Source organism: Drosophila navojoa, chromosome 2, assembly GCF_054131105.1.
Source record: "Drosophila navojoa isolate 15081-1374.11 chromosome 2, UAZ_NAV_1.0, whole genome shotgun sequence".
Classification (NCBI taxonomy): Eukaryota; Metazoa; Arthropoda; class Insecta; order Diptera; family Drosophilidae; genus Drosophila; species Drosophila navojoa.
In genome coordinates this window covers 32,052,425-32,079,891 of record NC_142890.1, presented here as the reverse complement: position 1 = coordinate 32,079,891, position 27,467 = coordinate 32,052,425, and the positions used below count along the sequence as shown (strand labels likewise).

At 41.2% G+C, this 27,467-nt stretch overlaps 7 protein-coding genes across 10 annotated transcripts in view; 3 read left to right on the top strand and 4 right to left on the bottom strand.

Moving 5' to 3' along the window:
• E2f1 (E2F transcription factor 1) overlaps positions 1–8,088 on the bottom strand; it is a 43,087-nt gene extending 34,999 nt beyond the window's left edge. Inside the window, exons 1-2 of the mRNA XM_030387896.2 lie at positions 7,761–8,088; positions 7,281–7,521 (exon numbers count right to left, since the gene is read on the bottom strand). The gene's annotated coding sequence lies outside the window, so the exon portion shown is untranslated. The remainder of the gene's footprint in view (positions 1–7,280; positions 7,522–7,760) is intronic.
• A 646-nt stretch (positions 8,089–8,734) lies between these two features.
• Positions 8,735–9,582, bottom strand: Archease (protein archease). The gene is made up of 3 exons (XM_018099266.3): positions 9,320–9,582; positions 9,234–9,258; positions 8,735–9,162 (listed from the first exon to the last, which is right to left on the bottom strand). Exons 1-3 carry the CDS (start codon positions 9,372–9,374, stop codon positions 8,772–8,774), a joined length of 471 nt encoding a protein of 156 aa, XP_017954755.1. The 5' UTR covers positions 9,375–9,582; the 3' UTR covers positions 8,735–8,771.
• Positions 9,583–10,095: 513 nt separating this feature from the next.
• Positions 10,096–23,081, top strand: Taf1 (TATA-box binding protein associated factor 1). Of its 4 annotated transcripts, XM_030387888.2 has the most exons (15): positions 10,096–10,365; positions 10,438–10,760; positions 10,814–10,960; positions 11,014–11,866; positions 11,928–12,311; positions 12,391–13,108; positions 13,164–13,436; positions 15,094–15,312; positions 15,375–17,244; positions 18,754–18,896; positions 18,951–19,281; positions 21,148–21,246; positions 21,873–22,061; positions 22,267–22,356; positions 22,507–23,081. In XM_030387888.2, the coding sequence occupies exons 1-15, from the start codon at positions 10,175–10,177 to the stop codon at positions 23,058–23,060; spliced, it is 6,384 nt and encodes a 2,127-aa protein (XP_030243748.1). In that variant the 5' UTR covers positions 10,096–10,174; the 3' UTR covers positions 23,061–23,081. The 4 variants fall into 4 exon arrangements, with proteins under 4 accessions (XP_030243748.1, XP_030243750.1, XP_030243749.1 ...); XM_030387890.2 differs by lacking the exon at positions 21,148–21,246; XM_030387889.2 differs by lacking the exon at positions 22,267–22,356.
• A 455-nt stretch (positions 23,082–23,536) lies between these two features.
• Positions 23,537–24,344, top strand: LOC108649049 (density-regulated protein homolog). The gene has a single exon (XM_018098085.3). The coding sequence runs from the start codon at positions 23,626–23,628 to the stop codon at positions 24,223–24,225; it is 600 nt and encodes a 199-aa protein (XP_017953574.2). The 5' UTR covers positions 23,537–23,625; the 3' UTR covers positions 24,226–24,344.
• Positions 24,267–25,120, bottom strand: LOC108650123 (putative peptidyl-tRNA hydrolase 2). Its single transcript, XM_018099244.3, has 2 exons — positions 24,901–25,120; positions 24,267–24,837 (listed from the first exon to the last, which is right to left on the bottom strand). Exons 1-2 carry the CDS (start codon positions 25,066–25,068, stop codon positions 24,466–24,468), a joined length of 540 nt encoding a protein of 179 aa, XP_017954733.1. The 5' UTR covers positions 25,069–25,120; the 3' UTR covers positions 24,267–24,465.
• A 466-nt stretch (positions 25,121–25,586) lies between these two features.
• Positions 25,587–26,727, top strand: twr (signal peptidase complex catalytic subunit SEC11 homolog C twr). The gene is made up of 4 exons (XM_018099222.3): positions 25,587–25,824; positions 25,892–26,151; positions 26,217–26,394; positions 26,452–26,727. The coding sequence occupies exons 1-4, from the start codon at positions 25,756–25,758 to the stop codon at positions 26,500–26,502; spliced, it is 558 nt and encodes a 185-aa protein (XP_017954711.1). The 5' UTR covers positions 25,587–25,755; the 3' UTR covers positions 26,503–26,727.
• agt (O-6-alkylguanine-DNA alkyltransferase) lies at positions 26,721–27,384 on the bottom strand. Its single transcript, XM_018099211.3, has one exon. The coding sequence runs from the start codon at positions 27,301–27,303 to the stop codon at positions 26,737–26,739; it is 567 nt and encodes a 188-aa protein (XP_017954700.1). The 5' UTR covers positions 27,304–27,384; the 3' UTR covers positions 26,721–26,736.
• Positions 27,385–27,467: the final 83 nt, after the last annotated feature.

The window sequence follows — 27,467 nt, the reverse complement described above, 5'->3', positions numbered from 1 at the left end:
GCACCTAACCAAACTAGAGATTTGAAATTTGAATATCTGAAGATATTTAAAATATAATGAATTAGTTATATATCCTTCAATTGGAGCACCCAGGATAATTTTATTATTTAGTGTCTTGGCCGAAATAGGTACTGCTGATCAAAAATTGTTGCCCTTATGAAGAAGTATATATCATATCATTCATATAATGAGGCTGCCGTTTTGGGAAACTGCAGCTGTTTATGAATACAAAAGGTACAAATTATCAATATAATATGGGACAAGGCAGTGTTTAATTACAAAACAAGAAAACAGAAGGTAAGCGATGAAAGATGCTGTAAGGAAACAAAAAGAGAAGAGAAGGAGACGAAACTGGCTACAGGCGGCAGCAAGCGATAAGCGAACGGCAGCTGTTGGCCAAAAGAAAAAATTAGGCTGAGGGTCACAAGCAGGTGTGTGTCTATCGGGCATAAATTATGAGCACGTACGAATCATAGAATGTGGAGGAATAGAATATATACTCTATAAACAGAAGCAGCAGCACCCGGAGAGCGAGAGAACAACCGCAAAGAGAGGACGCCGGAGACAGTAAAACCGACTGCATAATACTCGGTACTATCGTTATATCCCGAATCTATTGAAAGTGACATTTTAGCTGGGTTAATCCAACCATATCCGCATATACTTCCGTACGACTCCAATTTTGTTGGCATAAATAATTAAAACCTGAAATTATTGCAATTTTAGTGCTAGCTTCATTTATCATCAACTTTATCTGTTGTAGAGGACCTCCGAATTCAAAATCATAAACATGGATGACGGAATACACAATTTTGACAGTATTTATGAAATCTTGGAAGGTATTGATACATAATTATATTATTCAAATTCTCTCAAGGTATACGAGAGACGGAATTTTGCCAAGCCAATATACTTCTTTCACTTTTTTGACGCGTATAAAGTCTGTTTGCTTACTTGAGTCTATTTCATCCACAGATGATGCAAAATTTTGGAAAAGCAGCTGCCATGAAGAGTGAAAAGTTAAAGAAAGGACATCGACGGCCCGACGACTTTTGCGTTATATCTGGCACACATTGTCCCATTGTTACATGAAAGAAAATATGTATGTACATACATACATATATCGACGAACCCAGCAGCTGATCATTACAAATCTGAGCAGCTGTGTACCACAAGAAAAACAAACAGATGAAGAAAACTGTGTAACAGTCTCATAAATTTGCAATCGCAAGTGATTCGCACATCCTTTTTCCAGGTAGAGTAATCCATAGTTCCGTATGCATGTAATTAGAGGTTTAGCTTGTTTCTAGGTCTGTCCATAAAATGTACATGGTTGATATTTGATAATTAAAAACTATGACTAGACTTTATAATGGGTATTCCGTTTCTCTATTTTTATGCATGGCTGAAATATAATAACAAATGGTTCTCGTAATAAATACAAAGATTTTGTATCTCCTCTTTGAGAGCCCATAGAGAGAGAGAGAGAAAGAGAGAAGAGAGATAGAGTGTGAGAGAGAGAGTATGACAAAAAACGCAAAGCGCATAGAACGGGATCATTTAGTCTATGTGTTCTATGGTTAGTGGTTATATGTATATAGTGGTCGAAAGATCCATCTAGAAGAAAAGCTATAAGTGCAGAGGGTGCATCTTAGTCGTGCATTCCTCGGTAGATCACTCTTACTTGTTTCTTCTTTCTTTCAAATTTTACCTGTTCTTCTATATCATCAAATATTAACATTTTTGATTAATCTGTAAGCTAGAGGCCATCAAGCCACCTATTCAGATCTTTTTGTCTCTAATTCTCCGTTTTTTTCTTGAGTTCATGTTGAACTCCGTTGAACTCCCGAGGCGGTCAGCAGAGAAACAAGCTCCTCTACAAAGCTCGCTTATCACAAATGCCACCACAATGTTTCTGATGGGGCGAAGTCAGGGGAATCTTCAGGCGTGCTTTATATAAATCGTTTAAACATCCGCTTTACGCCTCGGCACCGTTTGGAACGAACGTTTATACGAACGAATTGTTGTTTATTTATTTGTTAATCATACGTACAAATGTGTGTATACATAAATAATAACGATTAATCATTTCATCAATGAGGTGTGATGTTGCAAATAAAAAACAAGTAAGAACGTTGCAGCCGGGCGTTACAGACTGCGGATTACTCCATATATAATATAAATACCAAATTTGAGGTTTCTAGCATCAATAGTGTCCAAAATATAGCAGAATTTGAAGAATCCATTTATCTTCAGCTCCGATTTGCCACGCCCTAATGGGCATATACATATAATTTTGGCATTAATCTTTATCGTTTATCGTTCTGGGTTCAAAACTCTAGGATGGTCGATGCGGATTTATATTCGGAATTTCAGCTTTCTAGCTCTTCAACTAATCTGATTTCTGGTATATCGGAAAATGCATTTTCCGATTCGCCACGCCCCTAGTAGCGGATCGGGAAAATTTGGACACCTTTTAAATCGGAGACATACACGAGTATGTGTTCCAAGTTTCAAGTCTCTAGCTTCAATAGCGCCGAAAATTGTGTTTATACGGACAGGACGGACATTGCACAAAACCAATATACTAATTCACTTTCGTGAACGAGTATAAAAAGAAAAGAAATTAAGTTTAGCAATGTCGCTAACAGAGGGAGATAGAAAGAGAGACGACGCCAGTATGACCCAATTGATGGAAGTACATACATATGTGCATACGTATGTTATGGAGTTCTGATCTTGTTGTTGCTGCTGATGCTGCCGCCAGTGTCAGCATCATTCAGTGACGACATCACCCACAGCGGCGTGAACAAGAACAAATGAGTTATCATACAACGGTTCTGTCCTGTCTGATTCTGACCCACCGTCTGCATCGTCTGGCCGCTCTATCACACTCTCTTTCTCTTTTTCACTGCCGTCTGGCGTTTTCCCTCTCCCCTCTCCACTCCTCCGGCTGCAGCAGGAAACCGATGTTTTTGTGAGCAGCACTGCTGACGGCGCACAACTATGTATGTTTTGCTCCAATTTGCACGCACCAACAACTACTACTATTACTACTACAACAACAATAAAGTCGCGGCAGTCATAAGCTTCTCTATGCGTGTATGTGTGTGTGTGGGAGCGTTCTCAGGGGTTTGTTTGTATGGGAACAGCACTCTTAATTCCATATTCCACATTGCTTATGCGACAAACGCAGCAGCAAAAGTTAAAGCAACAACAACAAATGCAAAGCAACAATGATGGCGATGCTGCTGGGTTAAGTTTTGCTTCGCATTCTCCCTTGTTGCTTTCGCGCATTTTAAAAATAGCCAGGCCAGCGCACAGCAGCGCACAGCAGCGAACAATAGCAACAACAGCAACACCAAAGCGAGTGTGTTATTCTTGAAGCACACAACAACTGACATACCCTATCTTTCAATTTTACATTCTTTAGAAACGTGGAGAATCTTTATGGAAACGTAGATAATGTAACAAAGTTTCACTTAGAGCCAACTAAAATCGTTTAAAACAAAGTTATTACTTGTCGTTTTAAAATAATCAACTACTTTGCCTTCTTTATTAATGGTCGAGTATATTGAAAACAAGTAAGAGTGCTCTAGTTGAGACTGTTCGATTAGGAGATACTCTGAGCCCTCCAGTCTGATATTCTATTCATTCCGCACTTCTTTAATGCACACATACATACACATGAATCCACACGCACATATAAGCCCGCGTTCTGCCAACTGCGCACTTGTACTGCGTATGCTACACACAAGCATGAATGCCAAATTTCAGCTCTCTAGCACTTACAACTTCTGATATCGACGCACATACGGACGGTCGGACGGACAGTCGGCAGGGCGATATGGACTCACCTCATCGACCTGAACAAGAATATATATACTTTATGCGGTCTGCGATAATTCCTTCCGCCCGTTACATACTTGTCACAAAACCATTATACCCTGAGTTCCCATTTTCAAAAATACATGTCCTTTTCACACACTTAAAATGCATATAGCATACTTTCAGGGTGCAACATGAATCCTATAGAAAAGAGTTCATGCCTTCCATTCCCAGAAGATGTTCGAAAGTGAGCCAAGCATCGGTCGCATGCAGCTAGAAAAGTGCTATGCTCGATCGGAAGGGTATCTTTTGCAGAAGCAACGAGCAAAAAGAAGAAGAAACCAACAACAAAAACATATTAATGAAATCGTTTTTAACTCGTTTCGCTCAAGTATTTTCATGCGTTTTGTTGTGGGGGACTTGAATCTCGCTCTGCTGTCTGCTGCCTCTCTCGCCTTGGTTAGTGTTTCGCTCTTCTGATTTTCGCCGCAGCTTGTTTATAACAAACTGCAACAACAACCATCGAATACATACATATGTACATGCACACATATGAGCATGTATGCTATGTGGAATATAATATAAATGATAAAAACAAACTCGATACGATCGACACGACACGACGACCCGCCAGCAACAACAAACAGCAGCGGGACTCTATAGTTTAAAAAAAAACTCAAAATCAAAGTCAAAATGAAATCCGAACGAGCTTTTTTTATACTCATTTTTTTTGTCATTGGTCTTATTTTTGTTATTCTTTTTTTTTTTTTTTTTTGAACAAGTATTTTAGCTGAAGCCGATTGTTTGCAGCAAGTGCGCCGCCATTTGTATACTAATTATGGAATTTGAATTGTGTGAGCTCATTTTGGTTAGCTGTTTCTGATCGCTTGCTTATATCAATTAAATTAAGTATTTTAGTTATGTACATATGTATGTGGAATTGGAATTACAATGAGCTCTGCATATTTATGCTCTATTATATCCTATGTCTAATCCAGATAGATAAGTCTGATCAGGCATAACATTTTAAAATACATATCAAATCATGGCTTCCAAAGTAAATCATAACTAAATAGGAATTCGCAGATCAACCAATAAAAATTGTGTGTATAGGATAGGCAGCCGCAGCGACAGCATCAGAAGAAACCTTAGCATTTGTGTGTATACCAATTAGAAAACAGGTAAAGAAGCAACTGGTCGAAGAGCTGAAGGCCAACAGCAGTAGCAAAATCAGAAGAAGAAGCACAACTCTGTTAGCAAAAATATGCAGAGTTATCTTCATCTGTTGTTGTTGTCGGCGTTGATCTTGGCTCAGCTCTCATTCAGCTCCCAGTCACAGTCTTAACCACTGCAAATCCACACAAAAACAAGTAAGAAAGCTCTAGTCGAGACTGCTCGACTACGAGATCCCCTGAACCCTACAAGTAACTGATATTTCAATAATAGTTAGCACACACACACGCACACGCACACACACATACGCATATACAGGCGATTGCGCTTTGGTTGCGCTGCAGTGTTGGCAATATTAGGAGAACTTATTTGTTGAATAATTTAATTTCTAGACGTACGATGAATGAAACTTTCAAAACGTAATCATAATGTTTAAATGTATGTGTATACCGAAGCACAAGTCTCTAGTATTTGATATACGACTTTTACAAAGATGAAGGTGAGGGGGTGGATTTAGGATTTAACAAAAACCGAAATTGTATAAAATTCATCTTAATATACATTTAAATACATTATTGGAGACTCTAGCTTGAAAGATGTAGGAGATATAATTTTTTAAGTGATCTTCGATAAGGTTTTTTTTTATCGATAAAAAAGTATCGGAATGAGTTATCGTTTTTAAGTGATAAACTCGATATGCGCGTGATATATACGGACATTTAAACAAAAAATTGAAGTCTCTAGCTCTTATATCTTCTGAAATCGACGCGTTCAAACATACGGACAGACGGACGGACGGACAGACAGACGGACAGGGCTAAATCGACTCAGCTCGTCGCCCTGATCAAGAATATATATACTTTGTGGGGTCTGCCACGCCTCCTTCTGCCTGTTACATACTTTTAACAAAACCATTATACCCTGATTTCCCATTTTCAATGGGTTCAGGGTATAAAAAAATTATGATGACGCAGCTTTGGGTGCAGGTCATCAAACTATGATGACGTCGCCATCGCCATCTCCATTGCCATTAACATTATTATTCGCTCTAGAAATATAATACATACATACATATGTATATAGACAAACGGCATTAGATCTGTTCGAGTGGCACAGATATAGAATAACTTTTTCAGTTCCATTTGAAAAGTACCGCTTGCTCACTTCTCCTCAAGTGCAATTGGGCAATAAGGGTTAATTGGAATGCTGAAAAGCCGTCCAAGTTCGACGGAAACAGCAAACCATATACCAAATACTCAAACCCAGATGTAATTTCAAATCAATTACAAATCGAACAAGAAGGCTCTAGTCGACCCTGCTCGGCTAGAAGATACCCTGAACCCTCCATGCTGATATTTTAATCATTCTGCACTTTTTTTATGCACACATATGTACACAAAGTGATGGTGGGAGTTGGGGGGGGGCAAGCCCTGTCGCTGCTACTTGCGCAGCTAGCAGCATAAACGAAGGCAGAATGATTAGAATAATGGCTGAGAGGGCTCAGGGTACCTCCTAGTCGAGCAGATTCAAATAAAGCAACCACTTGTTTGCTGTTGTTTTTTACAATAATATACACAGTAATATATATGTACATACTCATGCAATTCAGAGTTACATATATGTACATGTGAAGACATTGTAATTGGAAACAGCGGTATGTGGCGTCATCGCTGAACCAATGAATTTGAGTCGTTTTTTTTTATTGGCAAGTTGAAAAACCGTTAGTTTCGAACGCACACGCTGCCACAGAAGCAACAGAAAAGAGACCGTACAGCCGTTTAGCAGCAGCATCAGCAAGTTGATGGATCGGGAAGCGGGCATGCGTGACCAGAATTGCCACATACATATGTATAGGAAATATTACAGATATCGGCTCTTCGAAAAATCCCAATTAATATAGAAATGTCCGATTCGGAGCGAAAGTTTACATTGTCTTCTGACTTCTTCTTTTCCCTCTGATCAGGCCAAGTAGCGTGGCAGTAAAGGCCAGAGTACTACTTAACATGAATTTGCCCAGCGCAGCACCCTCCTACACTCGCACATTGGAACACTTGCACACACTCACAATCTATGAATGTACATATGTATGTACATATGTATGTACATGCCCTCGCGCTTTTAAATACGAGTCACATTTTTTACAACCTCTACATTTTAATGTATATAAATATATATATATATATATATATATATATATATATATATATATATATATATATATATATGTATTTATATATGTATTTATACATATACATATATGTATGTACATTCGTACCTACCACATTTTTGTCTTTCTTCCGCTATGGCCCGGGATATGGATTTTTCTGCCACGTTTTTCACACAGTTTTAATGAAGCCACATACTTGGTATTGATCCCGATTTATGGCTTATAAAATTTGCATTCAGTTGTGTAAGGTTTTATGAAGCTCGCTTTACGTTTGCTACGCGAAAAATTGCTTCTTAAAAACTATAAGAGCAAAATGTGCTTCAACGCTTCTTCTTCGACACGACAATTGGTGGCTGCAGAAAGAATAAACGAGAGAGTGAGTGAGAAAGAGAGGCGAGCAGGCTGCGGCTGCGGCGGCGGCAGCGGCAGCACCACCAGCGACAACCAAATCGAAAAGCAACAGCAGCAAATGCGGCAACCGCAATGCTGATGACGTTTACTTATTTTGTTGATTTTTAAAATGTTGAGTCCAATGGATGAAACGGCGTCAATTTTTCTTTATGTGTATACAGTTAAAATTGAATAAATATACCTAAATTTGAAGCCGAATTCAACTATTTCTTCCTTTCTTTATTTTAACACACGGGTATGTGACGCGCCAGAAATGAGCAACTTATGTATTGGTATTGGTGCAGCTGTCGTCGTACGTGTTTTATTGCCCGCTTTGCTTTTGATACTTTGTTTGTTCTTTTACACGCAGTTTCTTGAACACACAGTGTTGCTTTTTTGCATTCATCAATGCCGCGACAATTGTGTTAATTTAAATATTAACACTTAATATCGCTCAGCTTTCAATCGTTATAAAAAATTCACAGCAATTTGAGGTCGGGACACATGAACCGAAAAACAGATATACGCAAATACGCCGACGCACACACACAATCAACTAAACATAAGCGTCAAGAGGTTTTTTTGTTGTTTACGTCGAACAGCTGTTCGTCAGCTGTGCGCGCAAACAGCTGTTAAGTTCGCCTGTTAACAGGTCTGTTTATTGGCATTCAAAGCTGACACCGCAGTTGGCAGTTTTGCCGAGGCTGTCAAGGTAGCCAGTGCTGCTAACTGTTGTTAACCATATTCAATTTTCGATACGATTTCAATCAATTTATTAATATTTGGTCAAGTCCACTTTACAAATTGTGTGTGGAACACAAGGGCAGTGCTCAAAAGTTGTCTGAGAATCAAGCATGTTGCCTATTCACAGAGTAAGAAAAAAGGGTTGTTCGATTCTCACCAATTGTATTTGCAGCACAGATTGAATGCCGCAGCGCACCATTTTTGACTTGCAATTCAGGATTGCAAATTTCTGTCTGGCATGCATAGAGGAGTTTAAATACATACATACATACATACATACATACATATATATATATATATATATATATATATATATATATATATATATATAAATGTGTGTGTGTGTGGTTTTTTATTATTTTTATATTTAACTTAAGATTAATAGAAACAGGAGTTGAACAAAAGGCATGCACAAATTCGAATTGCGTTCGGTTAACTTCACAGCAACAAAGTCAAACACATTTAATACTCAAATATCAATTATGACGAACACTTCGTAAAGACCCTTCACCGCGTCCTGCACAACTTGCATCGCCGAGTAAGTGATCGCCTTTACTTCGGTGCCCTGTGGATGCCTGCCTAGCTCGAAGGGTTCGCCATAGCAGCGACATACGATTTCGAAGTTGTCCAAATCGAATTTCGTGATTTCCAGTTTCTTGCATACCAAATACGGCTCCGCTGAAAAAAGAAACAGCAGCTCGTCCAAAAAATGAAAGAGCAGACCTTCAATATCGTCGCCCTTCGCCTCGATCTCGTAACAGTTTTTTACAGTCACATAGGAAAGATCCGTCATGTAGCCAAACATTGCGACGCCGCATTGCTCGAACGCCTCTTTCAACGTGGCGCCCCAGCCGTGCAACCTAAGCGATAATTAGAAATATTTTTATCCATGATTCATTTTCGTTTGCCGCCTCCAACGTGCGCTACTCACTGCACATCAGCTGTGTGATCCAAATCTGTTTACAGTAATATATAATATTATTAATATATAATATTTTTACAATCACTAATTCTCACATTCATATTTTGTTTCGGGCAGCAAAAAGTTGTCCTTGCGAAATTCCACCTCCATTTTCAAATTCAGTTTTGTCTGCACGTTTGTATTTCGCGAAATTGGCCAATTAAAATGGAATCAGCTGCTGCGCTGCTAACATTTCCCTTTAGGGAAATATTAACAGAGTGTATAAACCTAATTGTGGCACCGTGAAACTGTTTCTATTTCTATTAGTGTTATCAATTTTACCAATGGCCTGATCAGTTACTATGAGTAAATACTGCATACAATATTCTAATTTAATAATGTGACAGAGAGGAAGAAATTATCAATAAAATTGTCTATTCTTGGCATGATTTGGTTAAAGTCTTAGCTAAATAATCATCGTCCACATCGTACTTATCGATAACATCGACTGCAGTAGTTGAAATTTTGACGCTTTGAAACTACTGTCATATGGCATTAATAACACAAAGTAGGGCTGCAAATTTATCGATGGTGATGTCACATCAGCATCAGACATGGTCTCTTATATTTAATATTTAATAATTATTAATTAAGTTCAGTCGACTACTATGCATTGCTTCTTATTATTGTTTATATACTTGATAACAAATATGTATATTGATTGTGCAAAAAAGGCATCGATCTATCGGCATATTCAATATTCATCGATCGATCGGTAACAGAAATCGATAGTTTTGCAGGACTAGCACAAAGTAAGAACTTGTCACAAAATTTTTATTTCAATAAAAAGTAGCGAGAGCAGTACATTTGGAAAAATTTCTTCAATATATAGGAATACCAAAAAAACTGATTTTCAGCGTTCTGAATAATACGAAATATATTCAAGAAGTTGTATCAATTAATTGTACGCTATGGATACCGCGTCGGACAACGACAGTGACGAAGGCTCCGTTGGCGGTAATGCTGTAAATGACATGGGAATTGATCTCACCGGCATATTATTCGGCAACATTGACTCGGAGGGCAAGCTTGTGGACGACGAAGATGACAGAGGCCACACTTTTGATGCGGAACTTCGCGAAAATCTAAGCTCTTTATCCAAGTATGATTTTTAAATTGATTATATATATTTATACTTGCATATGTATATGCTATAAATGTATTGAAATTGCAGATTGGGTCTTAATTCTCTTTTGAGCGAAGTGATTGATCACAATACCGTCAATTCGGATGAGGATAGTGAGGAAAAGCCGATGGCAGAGGCCTCTGAAGCTTTGAGCGCCTTCGATGCCTTGAAGGCTGGCCTAAGCAATAAGCCCAACGAGGATGGAGCCATTAAGGCCCAGGATGATGCAATCGATTATTCGGACATAAATGAGTTGTCCGAGGACTGTCCACGCACACCGTCGCCTCCAGCTCAGCAAGCTGACGAGGGTGCACCCATTTTCGACGACTTGGAAGATGCTATACCAGCTACCAAAGTAGAAGCGAAGTCCAGTAAGCAGCTTAGTAGACAGATAGGGCCTTTCGCTAATATATGATGCTTGTAGGCAAAGACGACAAGGAGCTGATGCCGCCGCCCTGTGCACCGATGCGAAATGCCAACGCGACTTCAGCTGGCAACGAGGAATCTCCAACGAAATGTGGATCAGCTGAAGCGTCTAGCGGCAGCGACGAAAAGTCAAGCGACACTAAAGGTAGCTGAGTTAAGAATAGATTATAACATATATATATGTATTTCCCTATATAGCCGAAGCAGATCGTCGGCTGGACACGCCCCTGGCGGACATATTGCCGTCTAAATACCAAAACGTCGATGTTTGCGAGCTCTTTCCCGACTTCCGTCCACAAAAGGTGCTGCGTTTTTCTCGCCTCTTTGGACCGGGTAAGCCCACCAGCCTACCTCAGATCTGGCGGCATGTACGCAAGCGGCGGCGCAAGCGCAAGCATTCGCGTGACCAGAAAGCAAGCAATAATGGCGGCTCCGATTCACCAAGCGATTCTGAAGAGCCACGTAGACGCGGCTTTAGTTTGCATTTCGGTCCAGATCCAACTCCGGCTCAGTGCGTGTCCGATGACGAGGACAAGTTGTTGAGCGACATGAACAGCGAAGATGTGCGCCAGGAGGGACCAGACAATGGCGAAAATAGCGATCAGAAACCAAAGATCGCCGATTGGCGCTATGGACCCGCACAGATCTGGTATGACATGCTGGACGTGCCCGATTCTGGCGAGGGATTCACCTACGGGTTCAAGACATCCTCCTCGCAGCCTAAGTACCTCACTGAACGCTCGGAAGTTGGGGGCGATAAAAAGGCCGAGCAGCAGGAGCTCAGCATTGCGGATGATGCATTTCTTATGGTGTCCCAGTTGCACTGGGAGGACGATGTGGTCTGGGATGGCAACGATATTAAAGCTAAAGTGCTACAAAAGCTCAATTCCAAGACAAATGCCGCGGGCTGGCTGCCCTCGAGTGGCTCTCGCACAGCGGGCGCTTTTAGCCAGCCGGGCAAGTCCGCTTTGCCGGTGGGCAACAGTGGAGGGAATGGTGGAAACAGCGGCAAACAAAACTCCGGGGCCTCAAACAAGAAGGCACTGCAGAGGTGAGTTATACATGTAACATTTAATGCAGCTCTATAAAATTAATTTCCATTTGACTTGAAGTGCTGCCCAAAACAAGCAAGTGGAGGCTACCGATGATACTTGGTACAGCTTGTTTCCCGTGGAGAACGAGGAGCTCATCTATTACAAGTGGGAGGATGAGGTCATTTGGGATGCTCAGCAGATGAACAAAGTGCCCAAGCCGAAGGTTTTAACTTTAGATCCCAACGATGAGAACATTATACTCGGCATACCCGATGACATAGATCCGTCCAAGATTAACAAGAACACTGGACCTCCGCCCAAGATCAAGATACCGCATCCTCACGTTAAGAAATCCAAGATATTGCTCGGTAAGGCTGGTGTAATCAACGTACTGGCCGAAGATACTCCTCCGCCGCCACCCAAGAGTCCAGACCGCGATCCCTTTAATATATCGAATGACTCGTGAGTAGAAGGAAATCATGAATCTGATTGAGTAAGAAATTGATCATTAATCAATAAATAAATTTTTCTCCTCTTACAGCTATTACTCACCTAAAACAGAGCCCACACTACGTCTCAAGGTGGGCGGCGGCAATCTCATACAGCACTCGACTCCAGTGGTGGAGCTGCGTGCTCCGTTCGTACCTACGCATATGGGACCGATGAAGCTGCGGTCGTTCCATCGTCCGCCGCTAAAGAAGTTCTCGCACGGTCCGCTCTCGCAAAGCACTCTGCATCCTGTTTATCCATTGCTGAAAAATATTATAAAGAAGGCCAAGCAGCGCGAGGTTGAGCGCATCGCTTCTGGCGGCGGCGACGTATTCTTCATGCGCAATCCCGAGGATCTGAGCGGCAAAGATGGTGATATCATTCTGGCTGAGTTCTGCGAAGAGCATCCTCCGCTTATGAACCAAGTGGGCATGTGCTCCAAGATCAAGAACTATTACAAGCGCAAGGCCGAAAAGGACAGCGGTCCACAGGACTATGTCTACGGTGAAGTGGCTTTCGCTCATACGAGCCCGTTCCTGGGTATTCTGCACCCGGGCCAGTGCATCCAAGCCCTGGAGAATAACATGTATCGCGCACCAATTTATCTACACAAGATGTCCTCCTCAGATTTCTTGATTATTCGCACGCGCAGCAACTACTGGATTCGTGCTGTGAATGCAGTTTTTACTGTGGGTCAAGAGTGCCCACTGTACGAAGTGCCTGGTCCCAACTCGAAGAGGGCCAACAACTTTACGCGTGACTTTTTGCAGGTATTCCAGCTGGAATATTCGCTTTCGATTTTGTTTAAGCACTTGCATATTTTAGGTCTTCATTTATCGCCTTTTCTGGAAGAGCCGCGACAATCCGCGTCGTATTCGCATGGATGACGTGAAACGCGCCTTTCCGGCTCACTCGGAGAGCAGCATACGCAAGCGCTTGAAGCAGTGTGCTGACTTCAAGCGCACAGGCATGGACTCCAATTGGTGGGTCATCAAGCCCGAGTTTCGACTGCCCTCCGAGGAGGAAATTCGTGCCATGGTATCGCCCGAGCAATGCTGTGCTTACTTCAGTATGATAGCAGCAGAACAGCGTCTAAAGGTGAGTAGTCTATAAATACAATTTAATCATCATTAAGAATCTCGATATATGAGTCCAGATAGAGAGCGAAGTCGCCTCAGAATCAAAAGCATAAACTCAGAACCGAATAACTTTTAATACTGTTAATACTGTTATACTCGTGTTTATCCCCGATTTATAAGGTGTTAAAATTTTCCGGATCGGAAAATGTATTTTCCGATATGCCTGAAATCATGTTAGTTGAAGAGCTAGAAAGCTAATATTTGGTATGTAGATCCGCGTCGACCACCCAAGATCACCGGCTATGGCGGATATATCTCCGCCCATTGGGGGCATGGCAAACCTCCAAAAGTTGTAAATCTAGAATGCTGAAATTTTGCACGTGAGCTAATGTTTCTATTCTTTAAAGATGGGTGGCAAATGATATATCTACGCCTACTAGGGGCGTGGAAAATCGGACCTGAGGATGTAGTGATTTTTCAAATTCTGCTACCTCCCAAGTCCAACGAGTTATGATGGATTTATCTCCGCCCAAAGGAGCGTGGCAAACCGCAAAAGTTTATATCTCCTACAGCTTAAGAGCTAGAAGCTGCAAATTCGGAGAATCAGGTTACTAGTAATATCCTCTATCGATGTCATATCGAAAATACCCTGTAATTTTCACATTTTTTTTAGCGTAAGAGAAAAACTGAACGTTCTTCAGTATTAGAGCTAAACTTAGCTACTAAATTGCTGATGGGGTGTGAATGAGTATTCCGCAGTCGGTTACGCCCGACTGCAACGTTCTTACTTGTTATACCCTGAACCCATTGAAAATGGGAAATCAGGGTATAATGGTTTTGTTAAAATTGTTTTCCTAGGTACTTGTATATCACGCGCATATCGAGTTTATCACTAAAAATCGATAACTGCTCCCGATATTTTATTATTTATTTATTTAACCTGTTTTTGGTGCATAAAAAGGTCGCACATAAAGCAAACAAATTTTGTTTTGCCTATTTCATGAATAAATACCTCTCTTATATGTATGTATGTAAACTAATCCTAATTCATTAATTGTCATATGTATTTTTAACAATGAATGTTGATTTGAGGAGTGTACCTAAACGTTTTTTGCCGACTGTATATATTATATATTTAAATATATATATAATAAATAAGTATATTCCCACATTTACTCAATTCACGATCGCAAATAATACCTTTACTAGCATAAATATCCAAAATACTTTTATTTTTATTTCACTCAACCAAATGGTCGGGGAACAACCAGAGCAAAATAGAAAAACTGTAAATGGTTCTCCGAGCTCGAACGAAATCGGCGAGCAATCGTATCCATCGGTTGCGCTCCGAGTCTTTTTCAAAGTGTGACCGAAAGACACTTATTTACAGACAACCCGCAACAGTTAACAGTTATGCTCAGAAAACACAAATGTATAATTCGCTCTAGGCTTAGCAGGCTTTGACAATCGATAATATTTAGCTTGTCAAGTTGTATACATATGTATGTACAATTTATTTTCCTGTTTTCCTGCAACAGAGCAGATCAACAAATATTTTCTACTGTTTTCTCAAAAATTTATACGAAAAAAAGCAGTTTTCATTAGATATAATATAGAAATTATAAATAATTTATAATAAATAATAAATAATGAGTGATTATCCCGTTGAAAACCAGGATGCGGGATATGGTGAGAAGTCGCTGTTCGCCCCTCAAGAAGATGATGATGAGGAGGCGCAACTGCTGGACGATGAAGTGAAGGTGGCACCCTGGAATACGACACGCGCCTACATACAAGCGATGCGAGGCAAGTGCCTGCTGCAGCTCAGTGGACCTGCTGACCCCACTGGCTGTGGCGAGGGCTTTTCTTATGTGCGCGTCCCAAATAAGCCAACGGTGAGTGCTGTCAAATACATCGAATTAATAATATACCACATGTTCTTTTGGTCTGTGTGTAGCAAACAAAAGAGGAGCAGGAATCGCAGCCGAAACGTTCAGTTACGGGTACCGACGCTGATTTGCGTCGTCTGCCCCTGCAGCGGGCCAAGGAGCTGCTGCGCAAGTTCAAAGTGCCCGAGGAGGAGATCAAGAAGCTCACGCGTTGGGAGGTCATCGATGTGGTGCGCACGCTCTCAACTGAGAAGGCCAAGGCCGGCGAGGAGGGCATGGATAAGTTCTCGCGTGGAAATCGCTTCTCCATAGCCGAGCATCAGGAACGCTACAAGGAGGAATGCCAGCGTATCTTCGATCTGCAGAATCGCGTGCTCGCCAGCTCTGAGGTATTGTCCACTGATGAGGATGAGTCTTCGGGCTCCGAGGAATCTGATCTGGAGGAGCTAGGCAAGAATCTCGAGAATATGCTGGCCAATAAGAAGACATCGACACAGCTGTCGCTGGAACGCGAGGAGCAGGAGCGTCAAGAGCTGCTGCGCCAGCTGGAAGAGGAGCAGGGCGATGGAGCCAGCAAAGCGGCTAAAGCCAAGGAGGACGTCACACAGCAGCCAATGGCCAACAGCAATCAAGGACGCATTTTGCGCATAACGCGCACCTTTAAGGGCAACGATGGCAAGGAGTATACGCGCGTGGAGACAGTTCGCCGCCAGGCGGTGATTGATGCGTACATCAAGATACGCACCACTAAGGATGAGCAGTTTATTAAACAATTCGCCACGCTGGACGAGCAACAGAAGGAGGAGATGAAGCGCGAGAAGCGTCGTATCCAGGAGCAACTGCGTCGCATCAAGCGCAACCAGGAGCGTGAGCGCTTAGCACAGCTGGCACAGAATCAGAAGCTGCAGCCGGGCGGAATGCCCACTTCGTTGGGAGATCCCAAGAGCTCGGGCGGGCATGCACACAAGGAGCGGGACAACAGCCACAAAGAGGTCAGTCCATCGCGCAAGAAATTCAAGCTGAAACCAGATCTCAAATTGAAGTGCGGCGCATGCGGCCAAGTTGGTCACATGCGCACCAACAAGGCCTGTCCGCTGTACACGGGCATGCAGAGCAGCTTGTCGCAGTCGAATCCCTCGCTGGCCGACGACATGGACGAGCACAGCGAGAAGGAGATGAACATGGATGACGATGATTTGGTTAATGTGGATGGCACGAAGGTCACCCTCAGCAGTAAAGTGCTCAAGCGCCACGGTCAAGCGCTGGAGGACGGCAAGCGACGTGGTGGATTGACACTGAAGGTACCGCGCGATGCCGTGAGCAAGAAGAAGCGACGCATGGCCAATGATGTGCACTGCGACTATCTGCAGCGTCACAATAAAACGGCCAACCGTCGCCGTACCGATCCCGTTGTGGTGCTCTCCTCTATATTGGAGCATATTCTCAACGAGCTGCGCTCCATGCCGGACGTGTCGCCGTTTCTCTTTCCGGTCAATGCGAAACGCGTACCGGACTATTATCGCGTGGTAACCAAGCCGATGGATCTGCAGACGATGCGCGAGTACATTCGTCAGCGTCGCTACACCAGCCGCGAGGTCTTCCTCGAGGACCTGAAGCAAATCGTGGACAACTCGATGATCTACAATGGAGCTCAGAGCGCCTACACCGTGGCTGCTCAGCGAATGTTCAACAGCTGCTTCGAGTTGCTCTCCGAGCGCGAGGATAAGCTGATGCGACTCGAGAAGGCAATCAATCCGTTGCTGGACGATGACGACCAGGTGGCACTGTCCTTCATTTTTGAGAAGCTGCACTCGAAGATCAGAGGACTGGCCGAGTGCTGGCCTTTCCTCAAACCAGTTAACAAGAAGGCGATTAAGGATTACTATACGGTTATCAAAAAACCAATGGACTTGGAGACGATTTCCAAGAATATTGAAAGTAAGTTTTGGAATGATTCATAATTCATAGCCAATATTTTTATTGAATCCAATTCGAGAATTGTTTGATCCTTTTTATACTCATTCACGAAAATGAAATTAGTATATTCGCTTTGTTCCTCTGTTCCGTATAAACGCAGTTTATTCGGGCGCAATTGAAGTTAGACTTGAAATTTGGAACACATACTCACGTATACCTCCGATTTATAAAGTGTACAAATTTTCCCGATCCAGCCCCTATGGGCGTGGAAAATCGGATAAAAATACTATTAGTTAAAGAGCCAGAAAGCTGAAATTCGGAATGTAGAGCCGCGTCGACCATCCAAGATTACGAGCTTTGGCGGATATATCTACGCCCATTGGGGGCGTGTCAAGTCGGATAAAACTGTATATCTAGAGTTTTAAAGCTAGAACGTTAAAACTTTGCACGTGAGCTAATGTTATGATTTTATATGTCTAAGCCCACCAGGGGCGTGGCAAATCGGACCTGAAGCTATATTTTGGACACTATTGATGCTAGAGACTCAAAATTTGGTATATATACTAGACAAAAAAGCTTTTGTGGATATATGTCAGCCCACAGGGGGCTAAAGTATAAGAGCTAGAAGCTTAAAATTTGGATAGTTAAGTTACTAGTAACCTTCTCTATCGATTCCCCAAATTGGTTGGTTTCCATTTTTTGAGCGTGCGCAAATTTTGCATCTATGAGCTGGCCAAAAATGAAGTGTCTACGCTCAATAGGGGTGTTGCCGATCGAGAGTATGCTAAAAGTATGTAACAGGCAGAAAGAGGCGTGGCAAACCCCATAGAGTATACATTGTATATTCTTGATCAGGGCGACGGGCTGAGGCGATTTAGATTTCCGTCTGTCTGTCTGTCCGCTCGTAAGTAAGAACGATTCGATCTCAAAAAATATCAAGAGCTAGAGACCTGAAATTTTTTTCTTAGATCCAATTCGAGTTTATCACTAAAAATTGATAAATATTTCCGATATTTTTTTTATCAATCAAAATCCTTTTCGAAAGCTAGTTCTTTAATTATATCTCCTACAACTTTAAAGCTAGAGCTTCCAAATTTTAAATGTAGACTTTTGTGTATTTTATATAATTTTGGATTTCGTTGCAATTAGCCCCCCACCCCTATATCCACCCCCTCACCTTTGTAAAAATACTAGAGAATTTGGCTTTGGAATGTACATTCATTTGAACATTATGATTACGTTCTGAAAGTTTCATTAAGATTAAACGTGATTAGAATATCATATTGGAGGGTTCAGGATATTTGCTAGTCGAGCAGTCTCGACTTGAGTCTTACTTGTCATTACCTCATATGATATTATATGATATTATGAAATGGCGGCACTACTCGTGTGTAGGTATTAGCACAACGCGTTCGGAATCGATCAAAGCAACACACCTATTTTAAAGCACGTGCAGACTGTTTGTTGTCATATAATCGTGACAATATATACATACATATAAATAACCCAAATATTTGACATACATTACAGATCACGTTTATCATAGCCGTGCCGAATATCTAGCGGACATCGAACTAATCGCTGCCAACTGCGAGCAGTACAATGGAAGCGAGGCACAGTATACCAAGTACGCCAAGAAGATAGTGGAGTATGCACACTTGCAGCTAGTGGAGGTAAGTGTTTTGAAGTAGGTGGAAAAGCAGCTTCTCTATCTCGTATCTTTTCAGTTTGCCGACCATTGTGCCCAGCTGGAGGAGAACATCCTGAAGACCCAGGAGCTGGCCAGAGCCAACGCTCCCGAGTTTGAAGAGGCCTGGGGCAATGACGACTACGAAATGAGCCGCAGTCGCGCCAGCTCGCCCGGCGATGATTACATCGATGTGGAGGGACATACCGGACTGGCACTTGTCACACCTAATTCAATACATCGCTCCATGGGTGCCGACACTGGTGTATCGCACGGCATCTCTCCGGTGCGTAAGCCGGCGACGCCAGCCGGTAGTGAGGTGAAACGCGGTCGTGGTCGTCCACGCAAGCAGCGCGATCCCGTGGAGGAGGGTATGTCCACTTCGCTTGTATGCGGTTATAGTCTGGGAATCCTTGATGCATATGAACACATATACATACATATTCATCCAAATTACTACATATGAACATATCTACCCCTGGTCTTGTTTAATACTGGTTATGCTCACGCTTTCCCTATCTATTCATTCTATGCCACAAATACATATACATATATATCTATATGGGCTAACTCATGATCCTCTGGTTATGGTCTATATAGCGTTTGCTCCATTCGCTTATACTAATACTTGACCTACATAGCCGATAAATTCATGTGTCGTTTGTTCGGCCGATTCTCACGAAATTTGTGCGCAGGTCCGGTAGGTCTGAGAATCGGCTAAGGGGTGGGCCACTATTAATTTTAATAAGAGACGCAATTTACAATGAAACATTGATTTGCTATTGAGGATCTTTGCGTTGTCGTTGAAAATTTGCCCAGTAGGCTTAACAGTTTTCGGTCATGCTCTCAAGTTAAACAATTCTTAATGCACATGTTAACACGTGAACGCGATTAATAAATATACCTGTAAAGGTAAGGCAAATAATGAGCAATCGAATACACTATTCCAGTTTCAGATTCTTCACTGTTCTTGCCGTCAATTCGAAAATTCAATTCAAGTTTTCAAATGAGATCGGTTGGAGCAACGGAAATAGTTGAAAATACTGCTGCAAATGGTCAACAATTTAATTCCACATTCAAAATCCAAGGCGGCCAAGTTTACCACAAAATCGATTCAGTGCTACCAATTACCAATTACCAAGCGAACCTTATACATTTTTAAAAATTTACTTTATGGATGGCAAAACATTCCTTATTTCGTTACTTCTTGCCGAGATCCGTTGCATCATCTAGCACTTCAGTTACTTTATAAGATGGAGGCCGAACAGCTCATTCGGCATTCAAGCTGCCACTGAACATTCAAAATAATCCAGATGCAGTTTGTAACATTAAAAAACATCATCCATGGTCACGGTGCTGAAACAGTGTAAAATTATTATCTGGGATGAATGCACCATGACACATAAGCATTCGCTGGAATGAATCGAGTCAGCTATATCTAATATATGTATATATTTATACTTTTAGAGAGGAATTCTAGCTAAGCGTAGTCCCTTGCTAATAATGAGGGCGTGCTTGACGTACAAAACTGAGTATTTCATTTGAAATTAATTGTGTTTAAAAATACATATGTAGAAAGTAGAGTAGTTATAATTTGAGCATAGAACAAGTAATTTTATTTTTATTAGTTATGAAATTATATTAGTTAAAGTTAATGATAAAAAAAACTCATAAAATGCGGTCAAAAAGGAACGACGCATTTTGGCTCTGCCGATAGATTGGATCCGTATGCAATAATTTAATTAAAGATTTACAACAGAGTTTGTATCATACGATATACATAATATATTTAAAAATTATACAGGCTGAATCCTTACTATTATAAACGAATATCAAACCGTGAATTCATTTTGAATTCGAAACAAATTTTCCTTACTCACAGAACCATATTAAAATTATATTAACATGTACACACAAAAAAAAAACTTGGCGTATATAACATTATCAACAAAGATAGAGGCATAGTTTACACATCATCCTTTATCGATTTGGCGTTATTCCAGTAACAGTTAAGCAGTCTAAATCAGCAAATTGCCTTCAAGTTAGTCTGTGTATTCAGTGTCTTAACGAAATTGCAATTATAATGTTCGTGATTATTTTTGATTGTCACATAGCAAAAACCTTTTCCATAATTGCAAGCAGATTACCAAATCACTTTTATTCGCTACTCGCTATATACCCTGTAAACAATACAAAGTGCAGCAGTGTGCAATTGCAAACCAACTCTTATTTTCTAGTCAAAAATGCAAACCCGGTTAAACGAGGTCGGGGCCGTCCCCGAAAGGACAGCCTTGGCTCCAATATGAGTCAGACGCAAGCTTACTTTCTGGACGAAGGTAAGACTGATACGCAGTTATCTACTTAGTAATAACTATGTGGACCACAGCTGTATTAACCGCGCACGCACACACACTCTCTCAAACACATGTATTTTAAATCATTTTTTAACAACGAAATTTGTATATACACACACATACACACACCTGTTGTACTAAGGCTTTCATACTAATTTTTGCACTGTTTTGGATTTGGCTTTTATTAAATGTAAACTTTTTGTTGTATTTGATATTTTTGGGCTTTTTATGCATTAAAAAATGTTTTTTATTAAAAAAAAAAAAAAAAATATATATATATATATATATATATATATTTTTGATAATTATTATTTTTCTTTAATATATATATCAGTCTAGGAAATGAAAACAATTTCAATTTCACAATTGTGAAAAATGCCCATTTTTTGTCTTAGTTTTAAACATAAAAACATATGTTTTTGCAATAAATTTCTTTCAGTTTTTATTTTGTTAAACACGCCATTGTTCTGTGAACCCCAATAATTAATTAAATAATTTATTGATTTAAACTTGGTTGCTTTCAGTTCCTTTTCTTTATGTCAAAGACTAATTCCAAAGCATTTTATTGATTAGTTGGTTTTGTATATTTATCATCAACGACAAATTAGATCTACAATGTTCGACTGATGATGACGAGGACGACGAGGAGGACTTCCAAGAGGTATCTGAAGATGAGAATAATGCTGCCCACATTTTGGACCAAGGCGAGCGCATGCATGCACCCAACGATGGGATGTACTACATCGATCCAAAGAACATCAAAACGGAGATCGACATCGAGGCACAACAAATGGCAGGTGTGTAATCACACGCAGATAACTGATTATATGTAATTGTGAGACTGTGAATACAATGAAAGCAAACATAGTATATATTAATCTACACTTGTTCTATGATTTGACGTAATTTTGACTCTCAATCTAAATGTGTTTTCTTTTGCGTGCTTTTGGATTCTGTTTTTCTACCACTTTCTCGTGTTTCGTACCCTCGGTTTAATAATAGAGGAGCAATGCGGCGAGGACGGCAGCCAGCAAGCGGCTGAAGCTATGGTGCAGTTGAGTGGCGTTGGCTACTACGCTCAACAGCAGCAAGGTTCATATATTACTCACCCAAATACTCTTGACCCATACTCAAACCCTGTATTGTTAAAATATAAATAATGATAGTCTTAGTTTGTCACTGTCCCGGCACCTGGAAAAGCATTTCAGCTCATAACTAACTGGCTTCTTTCACCTTTTGCAGATGAATCCATGGATGTGGATCCGAACTACGATCCATCCGACTTTCTGGCCATGCACAAGCCACGCCAGAACTATGGCGAAAACTATACTGCAGCCAGCGCGTTCTCTGACTTCATGGCCCAAGATGACAATGGCCAGTACAATCCGCCGGAAGCGAGCACTAGCTCAGCGGCAGCTGCCCAGCAGGAGGACGAGTCGCCTGCGGCAGCGGACACCAACAATGCCATGGGCATCGATGACGATCTCGATATATCAGACAGTGACGATGAGGACAACGACGGCATGCGCATTAAAAAGGAGCTTCTAGACGATACCGACATGGCTGAACAACAAGCTGAACAGCCTGATCAAGTCTCGAATGAAATATATTTAATGGATGCCTCCCATGAGTCCGCCCAGCCCGCCGCTGACTACCAGCCACAGCAGTCGAGCTATCGACCCGAACAGGAGCAACAGGAACAGCAGGAGCAAGTCCAATCCACAAATGTGCAACAGCAGCCGGAGTCGCAGCCGCAGACACAAGGCGAAAATGATTATGATTGGCTGACTTTCTAGTTTAGAATTTTGCGTTTTGTTTTCTTTATTATTATTGTGATCTATTTTCTTCAGATGTTTCTGTATTTCTTCCTTTTTATTTTAGATGTGACGTCATTTTTTCTCAAATTAGAGAGATGTCGAACATTTCTATTTTTTCAATAAATTTAAATTTAAAAAATAATAAAAAAAATTGTTTCTTTTTCTCAGATTAGAGATATGTGAATATACAAATGTTTCCAACAAATTTAAAATGTAGCCAAATTTAATATAAAATATATCCGTATATAATATATTATTTCCAAATTACATAATTTTATTATATTATATATTACGATTTAAAAGGCATTTTTTAGAGACACCCGGACTCATGTGAAAAACATTGATTGAGAGTATACAAATTTTTGGTCAACCAAAGTTATTGAAATTGGGAATCTAGACTAAAATGTGGCGTGGCTGACTTTGATATATTTATGTCTATGTAGTTACGTCCGATAGCAGAAAAGAGCGAAGGTTTCACTAAGCATGTTTAGCTTATAACATCATTTTCTAGACACAAAATCTTCATTCAGATTTAAATTATAATATGCATGCCGTAAACGAGCCGGACGAGATAAAAAAGAAAGTGGAAGAATGCCATGGCGCAGTGGAAGTCACCTATCCGATTGAGGTAAAGTACTGCGGAAATTGCTCCATGCCCATCGAGTACTGTGAATACTACGCAGAGTACGACAAATGCAAGGAATGGCTAGCCAAGAACTATCCGGAAGACTATGAAAAGCTTATGCTAAGAGAAGTTGAAGAGGCTGCTGGCGCATCTGCTGGTGGCATGGATTCCGATAGGAAGCGCCAGAAGCGGGGCGGGAAGGGCATGCTACGTGCAAAGAAGGACAACGAGGACGACAATGAACTGAAGTGTGTTCGACTCTCCTGCACCACGCGCGGCAAGAACAAGCGAGTCACCCTTGTCGCTGGACTGGCTGCATTCAAGATCGATTTGCGAGCTGCAGCCAAATTCTTTGGTACCAAATTCGCGTGCGGCTCATCAGTGAGCGGCGACAAGGAGATTGTCATCCAGGGCGATGTGAAGGATGATCTGCTTGAGGTCATACCCGACAAGTGGCCAGAAGTGCCAAGGGATGCCATCGACGACTGTGGCGAGAGCAAGAAACGAGGGCAATCATAAAATGAAAATCAAAACGAAATTTCTCTTTGAACTCGGGTAAATAAAGATAGCAGCTTCATACAGGATTTAATTTGTTATAACTCAGTTTACAAATAAACGCAATTAAGCACCAGACCCTAGTTCAACGTACACGTCACAGTCATGGTCGTCATCATCATTTTGGTGGCTTACCACCCGCTGCCACAGATATTGCTTGCTGAGAATTGGGTATTTTCTACGCGCTGGCTTGTCAAACGAGCATTACAACAGTTTCAGGTGGCCAGTCACACGATCGATTTCGACTGCCGCTGCAGGTCCGACAGCGAGCACAGTCTTGGAATTGGGTTCGATCTGAGTGCGTCCAGCATCACGGATGAGGCAAGTGTTCAGATGCCGTTGTTCGGCGGATCGCTTGATGCTCATCAGTTCGGCTTCGCTATCGACGCGCACTGCGATCTTTGCACATCCACAATTTTCCCAGGCACGCAATAGGCGTGGCGTACGAGTCACAGCCCTTTGATAGGCGCCCACAGCTCCGTGGGAGCACTGCGAGGCAATCTTTCCCTTGCCCATCTTCAAATCGTTGCGCACAACGAGCACCATTTTGTAGTTGTCATTGAAACCGCCATAGGTCTGAAAGAAGACAATATCTTATTTCGAATTTTTAGCTATCATTTGTAATTTATACTCGCGCACCTTGTCTGCTACTGCGACAGCTGCGCCTTCTGGAGTCTCCGATGGACTCTCGTCAATTTTAGCGCAAGCTTCCCCACGTTTTAGGGCATATTTGTACCCGACAAAAAATGATATCATCACAGCCAATCCATTTATAATTTGCGATGTGTCCAACAGTTTGTCACCCATTCTTGAGTGTTTTTCTTCTGTTCTACTTTGTATAAAATTCGGAAAATGCGAAGTATACTCGCACACCGGCACCGATACAAATATATTTCAAATTATCGTGAAATAAATCGACATTGCACTAGTTGCCAAATTCAGTTAACATAATGTTTCACTTACAGAATCGGCATATATGAAAATCTTATCGAATGATTTATGAATATGTTCATTCTTCTTTTTGATATTTTTTACATTTCAAATAATTTATAATATTTTTAAATTATTTAAGCATCATTTAATTTTATTGCATTCTTTCTATTAATCAATATCTACAGAATAAAAACTCAAATTTTTAATTGGATAGCATAGGCAAGAAAGCTTAACAGAAATATATGATATTAATACCAGCACTAACCATAGACACTGACCATGTTAGTTAGTTAGGTTGTTAGTGATACCAGCTATTTTTCAGTATTTTCACTTGTTTTTGGTATATTTTGCATGCACTATGATGATTTTAGTAGTTTTGTCATTCAGTTACACTGGAATCCCTACTGACGTGTCGGACCAATATCGCGTCGTCTGCGGCGCTACAAATCTTGTCAGTTTTTGTCTTCGTGGAACTGCAATTATACTGTTGCGAATTCGCAAAAGTATCCAGTTAGCATTTTTGATTATTGTCAATAGCAAAGTAAATACAAATTAGCAACCATGGGCCTGGCTAGCATATTGCAAGTGGACGAAATGCTGGGAGATTTCAATAGAATGAACAAACGCCAGGTGAGTGCTGCATTCGACGTCCGCCTCCTGGCCATGTGCATTAAAAAGAATCCTGGCACACTTTCAGTCGTTGTACCAAGTGCTCAGCTTTGCGATGATTGTATCCTCTGCACTGATGATTTGGAAAGGTCTAATGGTTGTCACAGGCAGCGAATCGCCAATTGTTGTCGTGCTGAGCGGCAGCATGGAGCCGGCTTTTCATCGGGGTGATCTACTCTTCCTCACCAACTACAAAGAGGAGCCGGTGCGCGTGGGTGAGATTGTAGTATTCAAAGTGGAGGGCCGGGACATACCCATAGTGCATCGCGTAATCAAATTGCACGAAAAGTGCGTACAATAGTAGTGGCCAAGCTATATTCTAAAGTGAATAATTGTGATTTGCATTCAAACAGGGAAGACGGCACAGTTAAGTTTCTGACCAAGGGCGACAACAACAATGTGGATGATCGGGGGCTATATGCGCCCGGTCAGCTCTGGCTAACCAAAAAGGATATTGTGGGACGCGCCAGAGGGTTTCTGCCCTATGTGGGCATCATCACGATTTTCATGAACGAATATCCCAAAGTTAAGGTGAGTGTGCAATTCTTTGATCACAATGTTGGTTGCTAATAAATTCTATATTTGCAGTGGGCCATACTCTCGATTCTGGCCATATTTGTGTTGCTGCATCGAGAATAGAAGCGCTTTAATATATAGATAAAATTTAAGTAGAAGTTGTTGCACAATCTCGAGAATATTTTGCATTTCAGTTTGTTCGAGTCAAGAAGAATGTGTTTCTTCTTTATAATAGACAACCAGCCAAGTGAAGAAAACCACATTCAAAGTTCGGAGCTGAATTTAAATAAAACAACCATTTTATAAATACATATGTATCCCACAAATGAAAAACCAAAGGATTTATAACCAACCGATTTATATATTCTCTTCGTAGCATAATAAGGAACTTTTTAGCGCTGCGCCCCATCCATATTTTATGGCACCACTCTTCGATACCACCCGATGACAAGGTATCAGGATGGATACCTCGTTCTTAGCTACAGCACTGGCCACCGCCCGAACAGCCTTTGGTCGATCTACCAGATCGGCAAGCTCGGCGTATGTGCATGTGGTGCCAGCTGCCATCTTTGATAGCTCTGCCCATACGGCCAGCTGCAGATCTGTGCCCTTAAGGGCGATGTCGACGACGGCTGCATTTTCTTTTTCCTCAAACAAAATATTTCTTATCTCCCCAATGGCCTTTGCATCTGCAACGAGCTTCACTTTGGGCCAACGTCGATGAAGTTGCTCCAAACTTTTTTTGTCATCCATTTGCACAAAATACAAAACGCAAATAGCGTCAATGATTTTGCCGCTCTTTTGAATCGGCGTCGTCCCAAGCAGTATCCTGCCGAATTTGGAATCGATGAAGCCATATTTGATCTGTTCTGGAAATTCTTGTAGTGGCGTTAGAGACGTCATCAAGTTATTTAATATCCACATTTCGAGATTTAATAATTTTTATGCCTTTGTTTATTTGCATATTTGTGTAAACGTCGTTTGATAACGCGAAAGCACCAACACAAGAACAAGAAGCCAAGAATAACTTCTGCTGTAAAATACTAAATATGTTCCACAATAAATGTATTTATATACCGTATAAATTT